This window comes from Chaetodon trifascialis, chromosome 13 (genome assembly GCF_039877785.1).
Source record: "Chaetodon trifascialis isolate fChaTrf1 chromosome 13, fChaTrf1.hap1, whole genome shotgun sequence".
Lineage (NCBI taxonomy): Eukaryota > Metazoa > Chordata > Actinopteri > Chaetodontiformes > Chaetodontidae > Chaetodon > Chaetodon trifascialis.
The window spans coordinates 5507303-5521351 of NC_092068.1; the positions used below are offsets into that span (position 1 = coordinate 5507303).

The 14049-nt window shown below is 42.0% G+C and overlaps 1 protein-coding gene across 2 annotated transcripts in view; it reads right to left on the reverse strand.

Annotated features, from left to right (window-relative positions):
• Window positions 1–1759: 1759 nt before the first annotated feature.
• Window positions 1760–14049, reverse strand: part of bcl11aa (BCL11 transcription factor A a) — a 49477-nt gene continuing 37187 nt past the window's right edge. For both annotated transcript variants that reach the window (XM_070977059.1, XM_070977058.1), the window contains exon 3: window positions 1760–6008. In XM_070977059.1, the coding sequence (XP_070833160.1) occupies window positions 3757–6008 (2252 nt within the window). In that variant the 3' untranslated portion in view covers window positions 1760–3756. The remainder of the gene's footprint in view (window positions 6009–14049) is intronic.

A 14049-nucleotide genomic window follows, 5' to 3' on the forward strand; every position in this document is an offset into this window, starting at 1 on the left:
ATAACAATAAGAAGAAGGTGGTGTTCACAGGTGAGAGCAGGAAACAGTAAAAGATGGGAGTAATTACACACACATACATACTCATGCACACTCTCTTGAGTTAACCTGACACACACAGTGGAGATAAGCGACAAGTGTTGTATACTTTCATTTTTTTTATTAATTGTTTCTCGATAAAGGGACAAAATGGGTGTGTGAACAGGATTATGCAGACATCTGCCAGAAAACACAGACAGTGGTTTTCCCAATACAACTGAACAGAGACCCCAAACAAGTACAACAGAAATTAAAGAGCTAGGTTTGTCCAATGACCATCGGCCACCATTACAAAAGAAAAACAAAATCAAAATGATATAACAAAAAATAAAAAATAAAATAAAAAGAAACTCAAAATAAGGATTCATTCCATGTCTCTGTTTTGAACAGAGCATATAGGTAATAATAAATAGTAACTCCCATAGTAAAAGATAAAGTTCAAGTTCAAGTTACAACAAACAGCTCTCAGAATCGGAATAGAAAAGGCTGATAACAAAATATTCCGCATTGCCATTTACAAAAAAGTCTCAACTCAAGCAGGCTTCTCCACGTCCCCCGGGTCATTTTTAAATATGCTTTGCATATGAAAGTATACCCAATCTAAATATAAAGCACCATTTAGTATTTGGCAATGAAAAAAAACTGCAAAACATTTAATTTCTTTTTAAATGTATTTATTTTGACGCTTTTTTTTTCGTAATCCATGTACTGCATATGAAGTTTTTTTTCTTTTTTTTCCTCTCTTCTTGATGTTGGAATGTAGTCAGGTGGGAGGGGTGAGAGAGACAGAAGCACACAACAGAACAGGCCGACGTCAGCTTGCATTACTGCATACAAGAATGGCAGCAGGGGGGGAAGGAGGTCCGAACCAAAAACCAAAGAAGATATGTACAACCACCTCTGTGGACAGGAAACAGAGCGGCAGCCATCTGATGGCCTGTGACGCCTCCCAATGCCACACACTTTAGCTGCTTTTTTTATGGGGTTTTTCCTTTTATTTCTTTAAACATACAAATAATTCGCACTATATTATCCTGCCAAATTAAAAAAATATACCGTGGCAGCTTGGGATTTTTTTTCCACTACCAAAAAAAGGTATGGTAAATACCTTTAGAGAGAACAAGCAACAGTTAAAAATACGAGCCTCAATATAAATACTATAGTGCCTACTCTAAGTGAACATTGAATTCAAATACAATTCTAGAAATACAGAAAAAGTAGACCATAAATGTGTTTAAGCATAGGAATCGACATGAGTGTGCATTTTCCTATATTTTAAGTTCTTTATTATATATTCATATATAATCTTAATCCTTTCCCCAATGCAAATTGTATTTCAACCTGAAGAGCTGTGAAGAGCCAAGGCAAAATAAAATACAAAACCATCACAGAAATTTTTTTGTTTGGTTTTTTTTTTTCATCTTTTTTGTTTTTATCATTTCATATATACTGTGATCGGAGTCTTGAACACCACCAAGACGCTGAGGAAAAGAGAAACGACAACAAAACTTAAATACAGTTTCCCCTTAAAGATAGTGGAGTGTTATTTGCAAAAAACGTTTATTTTCATATCTATAATTAAAGTAAGATTTATACAAAACAGATTCTCGCAGTGTGAGCAACAACATTTGAGTGTCTGTTGTCTAGGCGGCAAAGTCTATAGATTATTAAGGTGATGATGACAGCAAAGTCACAAGTTAGCTCCTTAAAAAATGTGGATGTCGTGCTGCTGTGGCAAATGAAGGCTGCAGCAATTTCGCAGCCATGTAGGAACAGCGGTTACTTCTGTAACTCACATCAAACCTTTTAATTTACAGACCTTGCCGACAGGGTGAATTTTCAGCCCAGGCTAAGCACTGGGGTTTCTTGGGGTAACAAATTGACAAATGGTTAAAGGTGAAATGGCAGGGGTACAAAGGTCAAGGTTCATGAGGCCGGAGTTGCTGGCAACAGATTATGTGTCTCATCTTTTACTGCTTTTGACAATGGGACCCTCATCATCTGACAGCATTTCAACAATGTTTTCCCCTTCAGCGTTAATTTGTAAACTGGGAAAATTGAAACAGTGCACTTCACGTCCTATAAATGACAATCTAGCTTTTAGACTCAACACATGTACCAACATTGCATCAGTGTGGGAAAATGCAAGAGAGATGCCAGTACTTACTCTTAGTGACAAGTGCTATACTATGAACAGTTTGAATGAAATTCAACAAGTAAAAAACTCTTTTGGGTTAAAAAGCAACAGCAAACAAAAAAAATGTGCCCTGCATTAGCCTATGCATCCTGATTCAAATTATCGCATTTCACTCTATTCAAGAGTCCTGGAGTACAGATATTTTTTCAGCAATTCTTTCTTTTTTTCTGCAATTCATAGTTAATGACCCTGTTTTGATATTAGAAATGTAAAGTGAAAGAGATTGCCTCTGATCCCCGTAATACGTACGTAGCTTCCAGTTCTGTGTAGCTTTCTGTCTGTCTAGCTTGTAGTTATTTCAATGCTCTCAAATAAAGTTAGCCTCACTCGGAGCTCATATATTACTTTATGCATTGTTCCACACACTGACATATCGAAGCAGCGTTGTAGGTTTGTGCTAACGCAGATGCATGACACTTCTCAGCCATGCGCTGTATCCCTCAAGTTCAGGATTGTACATTACAGATTACCTTTATCTCAAAAGTACCTCCTTACCAGAAACAAAACTACAAATAATTCAAATATACACAATACTGCTTGTACCATGCTTGCCATGAAATCCACATATTAAAGATAACCTATTGAACATGTAATAGGTAGCTAAATGATGATTAACAAGAACTCTCTGATCTTTCATCATGAGTTGTCACAGTCCATTTGAGCAGTCAGGTGCTTGATGCAAGGACCTTCCCTGGGTGGCTTAAACCTTCTAGCTTTATCTACCGTGACCCCAAACTTATACCAGATAAGATTTTGGCCAATGCAGTCTTGAGATATCAAAGGCACTCTTTCTTATTCTACCAAATGATAGTACAAATTGAATTCTCAGCACACCCTTGTCTTTTTGAAAGAAATTTGAAGGCTGTCATTACTTTAAGTTTAGTCATTACGCCAATGAATGATTTATTTTATTTTTTTAACCCTGTGTGAACATGGCATCTTTTAGAAAGATCAGGATAAGTGCATTTCCAGGGTTGTAAGAAGAGGGTCAAATCAAAGACTGTTCACTTTCCATGTTACAAAACAAAACTGTACATGATATGTGTTACAGAATGTATGCAGCATGGCGTATCTTTCTTGTCTTTTCTCTTTTTGAAGAATAAAAAGAAAAAACAGAACAAGAGAAAAACAGCAACACATTTACTCAACAACTAACCAACCAGGGACAAGTTCTTTTCTTTTTTCTTTTTTTTTGATTAGCAAAAACATACTATGCATGCTGACTAATTCTTAAAAATGGAAAAGGAAAACTCAAAAAAGAAAATAGTACACAACATGTAAATTATTGCACAAGAGAAAGGCTCGAAGTTTTGCGTCAATGCAAGAGTATTGCCCCGATACAGATCATGCATTCAATGGGTAATGGAAACGGGGTGTGCTGGTGCAGAGCACATGGTCTTAAGCTTCCACCAGACTGGCGAAAGTTGAGTGTAAGGGTTGGGGCAAATCTACAAGGGACTGGGAATAAACAGGGGACTAATGGCGGACATAGCTGCAGGGGAAAGGTCCCATAGTTCGGCCTTCTACTCTGATTTTATTTCGGTACTCAAAGGACGGTCACTGTGCCATTTTTTCATGTGTTTCTCCAAGGTGCTGTAGACACTGAAGGGCATCTGACAAATTTCACACTTGTACACGTCTTTGCCCACCTGACCGTGGGTCTTCATGTGGCGAGTAAGTTTGGAGCTCTGGGCACAAGCATAATTGCACAGCTCACACTTGTATGGTCTCTCCCCTGTGTGGCTGCGCCGGTGCACTGTCAGGTTACTGCAGTTCTTGAACACCTTGCCGCAAAACTCACAAGTATCACTCCTGCGGCCATCCTTGGAGCTGGGCCGCCCAGGACCCCCGAGGTGTGGTGTGCTGCCCCCACTGCCTGTGCCACTGCGGCCTGACATCCCACCATCCAGTTCCCCTGGAGGAGTTGAGAAACGCAGACTGCCATTCTCTGAAGAATGCTCAGACGAAGAGGCAAAGGGCGATTGTCTGGAATCCCCAAAGTTCAGAAAGGGGTCCTTGAGTTGTCGGGAGGCAGCATAGCCAGCCAGCCACTGGGAGTAGACGTTCTCCGTGTTAGGGATTGTGGGAGTGGGCAGGTCAAACTCCTTTTCCAGCTTGATGCGTTTGGAGAAAGGACTGAGTGGGCTGGGACTACCCAGAAGCAGTTTCTTAGAGAGGCCAACAGAGGCAGATTCGTTAGGGGATGCTCCCCGCCCATTGACTGTTGAGACAGAGCCCTCCTCCCCACGATCTGTTTCCAACACAGAGTCCCCATCACACATCTCACGATTGTGGTGATGATCTCGGTTGAGGTGGTGGTGCAGGTGATTCTCCTGGGCCATGGCATTCCGTTTGTGTGCGTTGAGGGCTTCGCTGAAGTGCTGCATGCTGGCAGCCAAACCCATCCCCTGCATCACCTCTGGCAGTGAGCGAGGGATGGGACCCTCATCAGCGACTGCTCCCAGTCGGCTTCCTATACCACCGTTGTTTTCATGCTGACGTGTTGCTTCAAGGTTCAAACCAAAGTGATAGCTGTTGTTGTTTCTTCTGGCTGCCCTCTCCCCATTCTGCTCTTCTTCCTCTTCTCCTTCCTCTTCCTCCTCCTCCTCCTCTTCCTCCTCTTCCTCTTCCTCTTCTTCTTCCTCCTCCTCCTCTTCTTCCTCCTCCCCACCATTCTCACGTAGCATGCGGTCATTTACACTTTTCAGCTTGGCCACCACTGACTTCAGGGCATTGCTTGCACTGCCCATGTGCTCGCTGGTGCCGGGCTCTGGGGAGGAGGCTGTTGAGAGCCCATCTTCTGACTTTCCTGTGTTTGGTGAGGAGGATTTGTGCATGTGAGTCTTCATGTGGCGTTTCAGTTTGCTAGCCTGTGTACAAGCATGGTCACACAGGTGGCATTTGTACGGCTTCTCTCCTGTGTGACTGCGCCGATGCACAATTAGATTACTCTGAAACTTGAAGGCCTTACCACAAAACTCACAACACTTTGATTTCATGGGGGTGGTGGAGGTGGGTGCTGCCCCCGCTGAGGGGAGGGGGGCAGTAGGGGTGGTCTGAGAACCCACAGGTGACTGCATGGAGCCTGGAAGAGGGGGTGGGGTGGCAAGATATGGAGGTTTGCTGCCCCCTGCACCTCCTGCGCTTCCATTTCCTCCTCCCGTCTGGAACGGCTGGAGCAACCGCTGCATGGGGCTTGGCCGGCTGGGGGATAGCGGGGGAGTGGACCCTGAGGTGTTGCCCGCCAGCTCCCGTAGCCGCCGTGAGAAGTCCATTGTTGGAGGGGGGTCCAGGGGCAGAGGAGGATTGAGGCGCAGCACCCTGTCAAAGGCACTCGGGTGGTGGGCTGCCAGCGCCAGCTCTTCCGGGCTCAGGTGGTGGGGGTCCAGGTGGTTCCTTGGAGGGGGGCTAAAGAGGGGTGGTGTGGGAGGGAAACGCTGATGATGGCCCCCACCAACAGCACCGCCGGCACCAATTCCTCCCCCTACTCCGACACTGTCCCTTCCACCTGAGCCTGAGCCGGGAATACGGAGGAGGTTGAAGGGGCTTGCATCAGGAGGCAGATGGAGGCCGTGGAGAGGAGGCTGAGAAGGGCAATCTGCACCACCACCCAGTGAGGAAGGCCCACCCATGCGTGGGGTGAGAGGGCTGCCATGTTCACTTTCAAGGTAGATACGGAAGCCGTGGGTGTTCTGAGCATGTTGCAGTAAGAACCAGGCGCTGCCATATGACTGCTTACATGTAGTGCAGGTATAGGTGGTCGGCTCTTCCTTACCTGTTGTGACAGAGAAGAAAGAATCTGGTTAGGACAAAGCTTAACTGAAAAATTCATTTACCTTTAACAACATCCAGACTTTATATTAGGCATGTTGGGTTTGAATCAGTCAAAATTATGACTAGTCCACGTGTACACAGGTATTGAAAACGAATGTTTCCTTCTTTCTTCTCAAATGAAATCCTGTCCACAGAAGCAGTGTTTTTTTAGCTTTGTCCAAAAGAGAAACATAAAAACACAAATGAAGCACTCTCAAAAACATGCCAAATCAAGAGGAGGCAATAAACCCCTAAACTTACAGCCTTGCTGGCCATTCAGAAGCATGAATAAAGCTTTAACCAGTAGATAACATGCAACTAGAGGTCTGACGGGGTGTCATCCTCAACCGGCGATATTGGTGTCTGTGTCAAGGAAGTATTAGATTATGTAGCAGTGACCTCTGTCATGAACTCTGACATGTCTGTTCCTCAATATAGCAGAAGGGTAACTGTACATTGATGTGTAAACGTAACTGCACGAAATGTCGCCTCATGTAAAGATAACAGGATAACAGTACACACTCTGATGTAACAAAACCGAGTTTTGAAAGGAGTTTTACAAACAGTCTGTGTTCGATCCCTTTAAAATTCTGTAATTTGTGTGTGGAAGAAAAGCCAAACCCAAATAAAACAGCTACTTTTTAATAAGTATCTCTGTAAATTACTGTAAATTACTAAACATTTCAGTTTCAAGGATGAAATAAATCTGGAAGCATTCACACAGTCGTACATAAGCAGCACTGTGTGCAGACTGAAATCCATGAAGGACAACTGTTTCAAACTTGGCTGAACCAATCTTTTATTCGAACCTTAGGCCTAACTGTTACAGCTTTTAAAAGTGGTCGGCACATGGTGTTGAGGGCTTTGCAAATACAACACTAGCTCTTATTGAGGTCATGCCCCACATGAGTAGCATGTGAGGAGTTGTTGTGTGTGTGTGTGTGTGTGTGTGTGTGTGTGTGTGTGTGTGTGTGTGTGTGTGTCTGTGTGTATGTGTGTATGTGTGTGTGTGCATTTGTTCTTCTCCCAGACTGCTCTGGGACATAATTTCTCCCTTTAGACTGACTGTGATTCCTCCATTGTCAGCAGCAGAACAAAGAAACAGGGCTATCCCAGCGGACTACCACTTCCCACTGATCTACCAAAACAGAGGCCCACTGACAAACACACATACACACACATGCAGGAGAGGCAACACAGAAGACTCCTTTAAACCTTTCAATTACTGTTTTCTCATTTCTGTAGCAACAGCATAAATACATACAAAAACAGGAATATGGCTGAGAAAAGGTTAAGACTGTTGAGTTATTGTTTCAACATGAAACCCTGTCAGTAAGTAAAATAAAAATCACAAATCAAATGTGTACAAGTTCATGTACACTGCATTTTGAGTCATGTTCTCTTATGCACTGGTCATACTCCCACCTACTCTGATCACCCCACAGACAAATGCACATACACACTCCCCATTCACAGACAGAAGAGAGCACCCCAACTCCGTGAGGAAAGTAAAATAGAAGGAGTGTGAAATCATTTAGGCTCCAACTGAAGAGGAAAAACAACTCCAGTCTGCCTAAAAGCTTCTTCCCTGAGTGAAGCATGCCAAGTCACTTTGAGATGGCGACGAAAGAACATTTAAAACAATAATTGCCTTTGAATGGCCTCGCCAATGATGACCTGTGGTGGGACCTGCAGTGCATGTGTAATCTCATTAGGGAACGGAACGGACGGCCATCAGCTCGTTTACAAGATTAGATGACAGGCGAACCCCCATCTCTGCCATTCAGAGCTTTCCACTGTGAGGTACAGTGCAATGTGGCTGCATTTGACAAAGTCAGCAAGCAGATAAAAACACATTCATACGCATAACACAAACGGATAAACACCTGATTGAACAAGATGTTCAGATATTTACTATATGTCACATTCCAGGCATTCAGCTGACATTCTTCACTCCATCAGCAATGCAAATTTCACCAAGAGTTAAATTTAAAGCCTCACAACATTCTTACGATCATCCAGACAAAAAGCTACAAAACAGACTGATATAAGAGCCAAGAAAAAATATAAGGGTTAAAAAATGCAGTAATATTATTGTAAAATCAGGGAAAAAATAATGGCAAAATGCTACTGTGAAGGAAGGCCACTGTGGAATAAAGCATTTACACGACATGGACATACTGTATACTTGTGTCCATAGTAAACAGTCTAGCAGGTAAACCAGGAGAGCTGAAGTACTGACAGACAGCCCTGATACCCCAGAAATCAGTGTCTTAATCCATGAATCCATTTTCTAAATCGAAATATTCAAAATCTTTTACTATCACATTTCACATTTCAAATTCTAGTTAGGCTGATCAGTAAAAATCCAGTTATCGTTTAGGTGTGAATAGAAATACAGTTATTAATGGGACAACCACAGCAATCATATCAACATCCAAAAATGTCAAAAGTTGCCATATATATTAAATTGAAACATGGTGTCATATTTTTGCAAAATCAGAATAAATAACAAGGTGTCAGTGTAGGGGTGGAAATACTGATGCTAATTATCTCAGATGATTTTCTGGTAAAAAGCTATTTTGCTGTAATGTGTCTGGACAATAAATTACAAAACATCCCATTAACATGTAAACAGGTAAAGTGGGTTGTAAAAATAGACACAAATTGAGATGTATCACCTGCTAATTACTGGCAGAACAAATATGACAAATCAGCAGTGATACTAAAAGCATGTCATGGTTTACATGGAAGCTTTTATACATCCACACATTGCAATTTACCCTTAATAGCCAGAAAGAGAGAGTCAAAGAGGTTGCGGTGAAAAAAGTGATTCAAAACTATCTGTAAAGGGAAAATTTCCGTATTTGCTTATGAGAGTGTGTTCGTGTCTGCGTGTATTCAAAAGAGATGTAATTTTCCTCACGCTATGGATTTACTTCACAACATACATAAACACTAACACTGTGTGTTGTGTGTTCAAGTGCCTGTGTGTAGACGGGGTCCTGTCTGTCTGTGCTTCTCAATGTGTTGAAGAAAATTCCTCCCCTTCTTTCATTTTCCTCCTCCTCCTCCTCCTCCTCCTCCTCCTCTTGTTTGACCATCCCTCCATTTCTCCCTGTCTGTTTTTCCTGCACACACACTTATCCCACATGACCAACAGTTTGGAAAGACAGCTAAATTATGGATCATTAAAATCGGCACAAATTACCACTAATTGTGGCCACCTGCATAGGATCTAACCTGTGAATATCATTTGCATTATCAGGAGCACGCAGGCTTCATTCATTTATTCATCTTTTTTTTTCCTCTGGTTGTACCACTCTAGTCCTGGACACTGACAGTACTGACAATAACGCTGTACTTTTTCCCCTTTTGTTGAATCAGGGGATGGGTTATCCTTTCAGCGCACATTATGTCTCTTATGGGAGCCATCATTTATTCAGCATGGGGGCAGTCTTTACCTTCATTGACCAGATGGTGTGGGGTCTTTTTTTATGCTTTAAATGAAGCAGTCACATTTACATACAGTCGTTTTGAACATGAAAAGTAAAAATACCTGCATTCTTCTACATACAAAGTAGACTAGTCAAGCAAACATTTGTGGACAGCAGTGCCCTTTGGAAACTGTCATTTTCATACTGCATTTCCAGGAGTGATGCAGGTCATTATATCAACATCTATTCAAAGTCAAAAAGATGCTCTGGATTCACAACCCATATTCATAATAAAGCTGTTCAAAAGGAAGCTGGTATTGCGAGCACTCCACCCTCAAAATGTAATAGGGGAAATAATTAATTAACTAACCACAGAAGAAGAATAAATATATTATTAATGCTGTTTGCTGCATAAATAATTTGACAGCCTTGTTTTAGAATATTTTTAGAATAATATTATATAATAATATTCTTCTCGGGCACCTGTCCTCCTCTCAAAGGTACACATGGTTTAATGTAATAGTTCCCAAACTGGGGTCAGGAGTCAGGACCCACACAAGGGGTCATGATGTAAACCTGAGAAGCCACAAGATTATCAGCAGGTGAGCAAAGCAGATAGAGAACATATTTCTGTTCATTCTTTTCATACTGTGCTTACCTCTAATCTTTGCTTTCCTACTGGATAATTTTGGGCTTTTCACAACTTTTAAAATACATTCAGGAAGTCACTCTTTGGTTAAACTGATCACACCTGGTACAAGTTGTGCAATCAAGACCTAAAAATGAATAAGTACTCCAAGGAATTCAGTGGATTATCCACGCATGGAAACTGATGTATTGCCAGGATAAAGAGGCTCACTGTGGCTCCAAATGCACAAGGTCCAAATTTCTGTCCTACACCCCTGACTCGACTACATCTGCTTCAACAAAGAAAACACTGTCAGCTGATGAAAACGAGGCTTGTGGGGTTGTGTAACACTGTGAAATGCTGACAGCACAATGATAACACAGCAAAAGAAGGATTTGTGTTGTGACAAAGACGCAAGCAAAATATTGAGCAAAACAAGTGCAAGGCACAATAGTGTAACTCTTTAGCTAACACGCTCCTCTTTGACTCGTAGCTCAGACTTGTCTGCACGCTGATTGAAACTGTAAGGTTAATGGATTTTAGAGTAGGCGACCGCTCCACTCTGTCTCGCTGTAATATACTCCCATCAGCCACTTCATTAGGCAAACTCTCCACCACTGGGAGGTAGAAAAATGAAGAGAGAAAGCGCAATGGAGAATGGGAAATGAAGACAGATAGAGTCAGAGAAAGGGAAAGAAAGAGATGAGATGAGAGACGTGATGCCTCTGGTTTAAGTTTAGATAGAGGTGACAAATACCTGCTTCAACTTTGAAGTCTGGATTGTTGAGGGAGAAAGAGGGAGCGAGCAGGAAGGAGAGAGGGAAGACGGGGTAAATAATGGCATCCGGTTCTTTACCTGGGGTAAATGTCAAAGCCATACAGCCACTAGTGAGACTCCAGAGAACACACACGTACGTTTCAGAAACGTCCTAACACTCAATACCAGCCATGCTACAGTGACAAGCACAGGCATTAAGCCCTATTAAGCCAAGGGCATTGCCTGGACACTTACGTGGCGCTAGATGGGAGAAGGAGGCAGTGAGGCAGCTTGGCTCATGTTTCACGACTCCTCTGTGTGTGTGTGTGTGTGTGTGTGTGTGCGTGTGTGTGTGCGTGTGCGTGCGCGTGCAGCAGCAGCTTCCCCTGGCTCTATCCATCCCTCTCAAAAGGAAGTGTAGTACTATGATCCAATGGCTGTCAAAGGAGCTGAATAAAGCAAGTGCACCAAACTGACGAGACACACTGTGCATCCAGAAAATGGGATTTGTTCGGGCCAAAATGCACTGGAAGCATCAAGCGCATTTCTGAATGTATCAAATCTTATCAATGGCAAAATGCACATTTCTTGCTGAGTGTCACCATGTCTAAACCAAAAACTTAGCATTTTTATTTTATTTATTTTTTGCTGTAGCAAACAATTTTCCCTTTAAAATATTCTTGACTTAAATGTCAATGTCTCACTTTTGTTGCAGTCATAGAGGAATAATACAGCAGAATAATGTTAGTTTAGTCAATTAGGACTTTAAACTAACTAATCATTGTCCTATACAATGAGCAATTACAGTATAGGTTTCCAGAGTTCATGTCACAGTGAAACATACTGTGAAAATGCCAGAGCTATAATGCATCAAACCCCATCCTGCAGGTCATAATATCACAACTGTGTAACCTTATCCACCTCAAAAGTCACATTTTTCCTAAAAAGTTTCAATGATACAGATCCCCTCTTCTTCACATAGTCTAAGAGTTCTTCTGTAGTGGAAACTGACAGAAGTACTGGAGGTTGACTGTCTGCAAGCGTCCACAGATGTCTGCATGACCTGCTCATGTCCATGAACATCAGCACATGCAGTACAGCCGTGTAGGCTGCACATGCTCCAGAAAAGCAATATCAAAATGTTGCCATTTTGATTTCTGGTGTGTCTGTTTCTGGTTTAACAGGCCTGTTTGTGCTACTATATGGAACACTTAAAACATACATGTACATTTAACATGAGGCAAGCAACAAATTTACATAATAGAAATTGACTTTAATGAATCCACCTCATAATGTTAGCCTGGATAACTGTGTGTTCTTCAGCCAGTCATTCTGTCCTGTAAATTAGCTGGACTCCCACCATTCCATCCCTCTATGACCAGCTGGGAAACAAAAATGGATGCCAGGTCTTGGCTACCACCGAGAACAGACCAACCACTATCTTACTGGCCTTATATGAATTTTATCCATCTCCACATTCTCAGTTTCTTCTCCTGTTATTGTTTATCCCTTGTGATGATTTCTCTCTAGAACATCGTTCCTTCTACAGTGTCTCTCCATCCTCCCTCTCTGCCTCCCTGTTTCGTATCTTCGCTTCCATTCTTCTTTCTTTGTACTATATAGGTCTGTCTCCTTCACAGCCCTCCCTCTCTACCTCCTCCTTCCTCTCCCCCTCTCTTCCCACCCATCGTTGTCTCTCTGGTGGTGTCCTTGGCTGGGTCCACCTCTGGGTGAGATGATAGTAATTGAGGTAATGGAACATCGCTGAAACAGGATTAGGTACGCATACTGGGAGTGAGGGACAATGTCCCTTAATACAATTTGGGATTTCTATCGGAGCCTCAGGCTTTCAGGATGTGCTGCTTATATTTACATCTGGGCATCACCACTCACCTCTGATCACCTCCTGCTTTACCTGAAAGGAGTACCTCGACAGTCCACAAGGCTTTTACTCTTGTATTACAGTGCACGTGTGTTTTAATGTCTGAAGGCATATTGTTGCATATTTATTGCCTAATTAATTATATAAAAACAATGTTACATGTTTAAGAAACTTTCCTAAAACAGTCGTGGCCAACTTTGGTGCACATCTTCTGTGCGTTAGCCTGACCTCTGACCTCCCAGTAAGGAGGGAAAGAACGAGAATTTCTAATATCTTTCTAGCTAAAGTCTAAGTCAGTTCACAGAAGTAGTAGAGGAATGATAATTAGTTTAAAGGTAACAAAAGAACAAATACGGTGTCTGTATTACACGTTTGGTCAAAAATTGAAGAAAGTTCCACTGAAACTGTTGCAGTATCACTTTAAAATAAGACAAGTCAACAGGAATCAGGTTACATGTTTTTTCTTCACTTGCCTGGTCAAAAGCAGAATGCTATCCCACTGAAATGATTCTAATATTCCTTTGAAATAGGGTTCAATATGTCATATGGACAATAATCTCATGGTCGCACTTATAGTAATTTAAATAGAGGAAACAAAATATGAATACAATCATTGTGTGACACAGAGTTCTCCTCATGTTGCCTTCCCTCTCCCTCTTTTAGAATTCAGATGTATTTTCAGTGATGAATAACACAGCGTGTTGATCGACACTGAGATACTCATATCACATGACTCCCACCATGCACTTGCACTGCACTGATACACTGCCATACTTAACTAAAAACTCTGTCATGACCCTGGAAGCAAACCATACCAGTGAAAACGATTTTTTAAGAGTTTCTGCAAGACATGGACATTATCGACTCCACTGTCATAATCCAGCCTTTCTCTCTGCCGTGCTTCCTCCATCATCACCCACTTAAGTGCAACAGTTGTGGCTTTCTGCTTCTATCCCAACAGTCAGTTATACTACCCAAAAGCACTAAACCATATCATTGTTGTCATGTGAAAATCTTGTCACCCTAATTATGGCTCTTTTCATGTTTTAATTTCAGAACTGCATGTTCTTGTTTGGGCTGGGGGAATTCACTGACCCTGGGCATATATATGAGACCATCTGAAAACCTTGATGGTTAAACTCAAAAATGCATGGTGGTCAAGTTCAAAAACAAGATTGTTATGAAGTCTGGGACGCCAACAAAACTAAGGACATTGTTGCATACTTGAGGGGCATCCTATTAAATTGTCATATAGTTCCTGTAATTGCTATTCTGGCATCATAAACTCTCCTACCAATG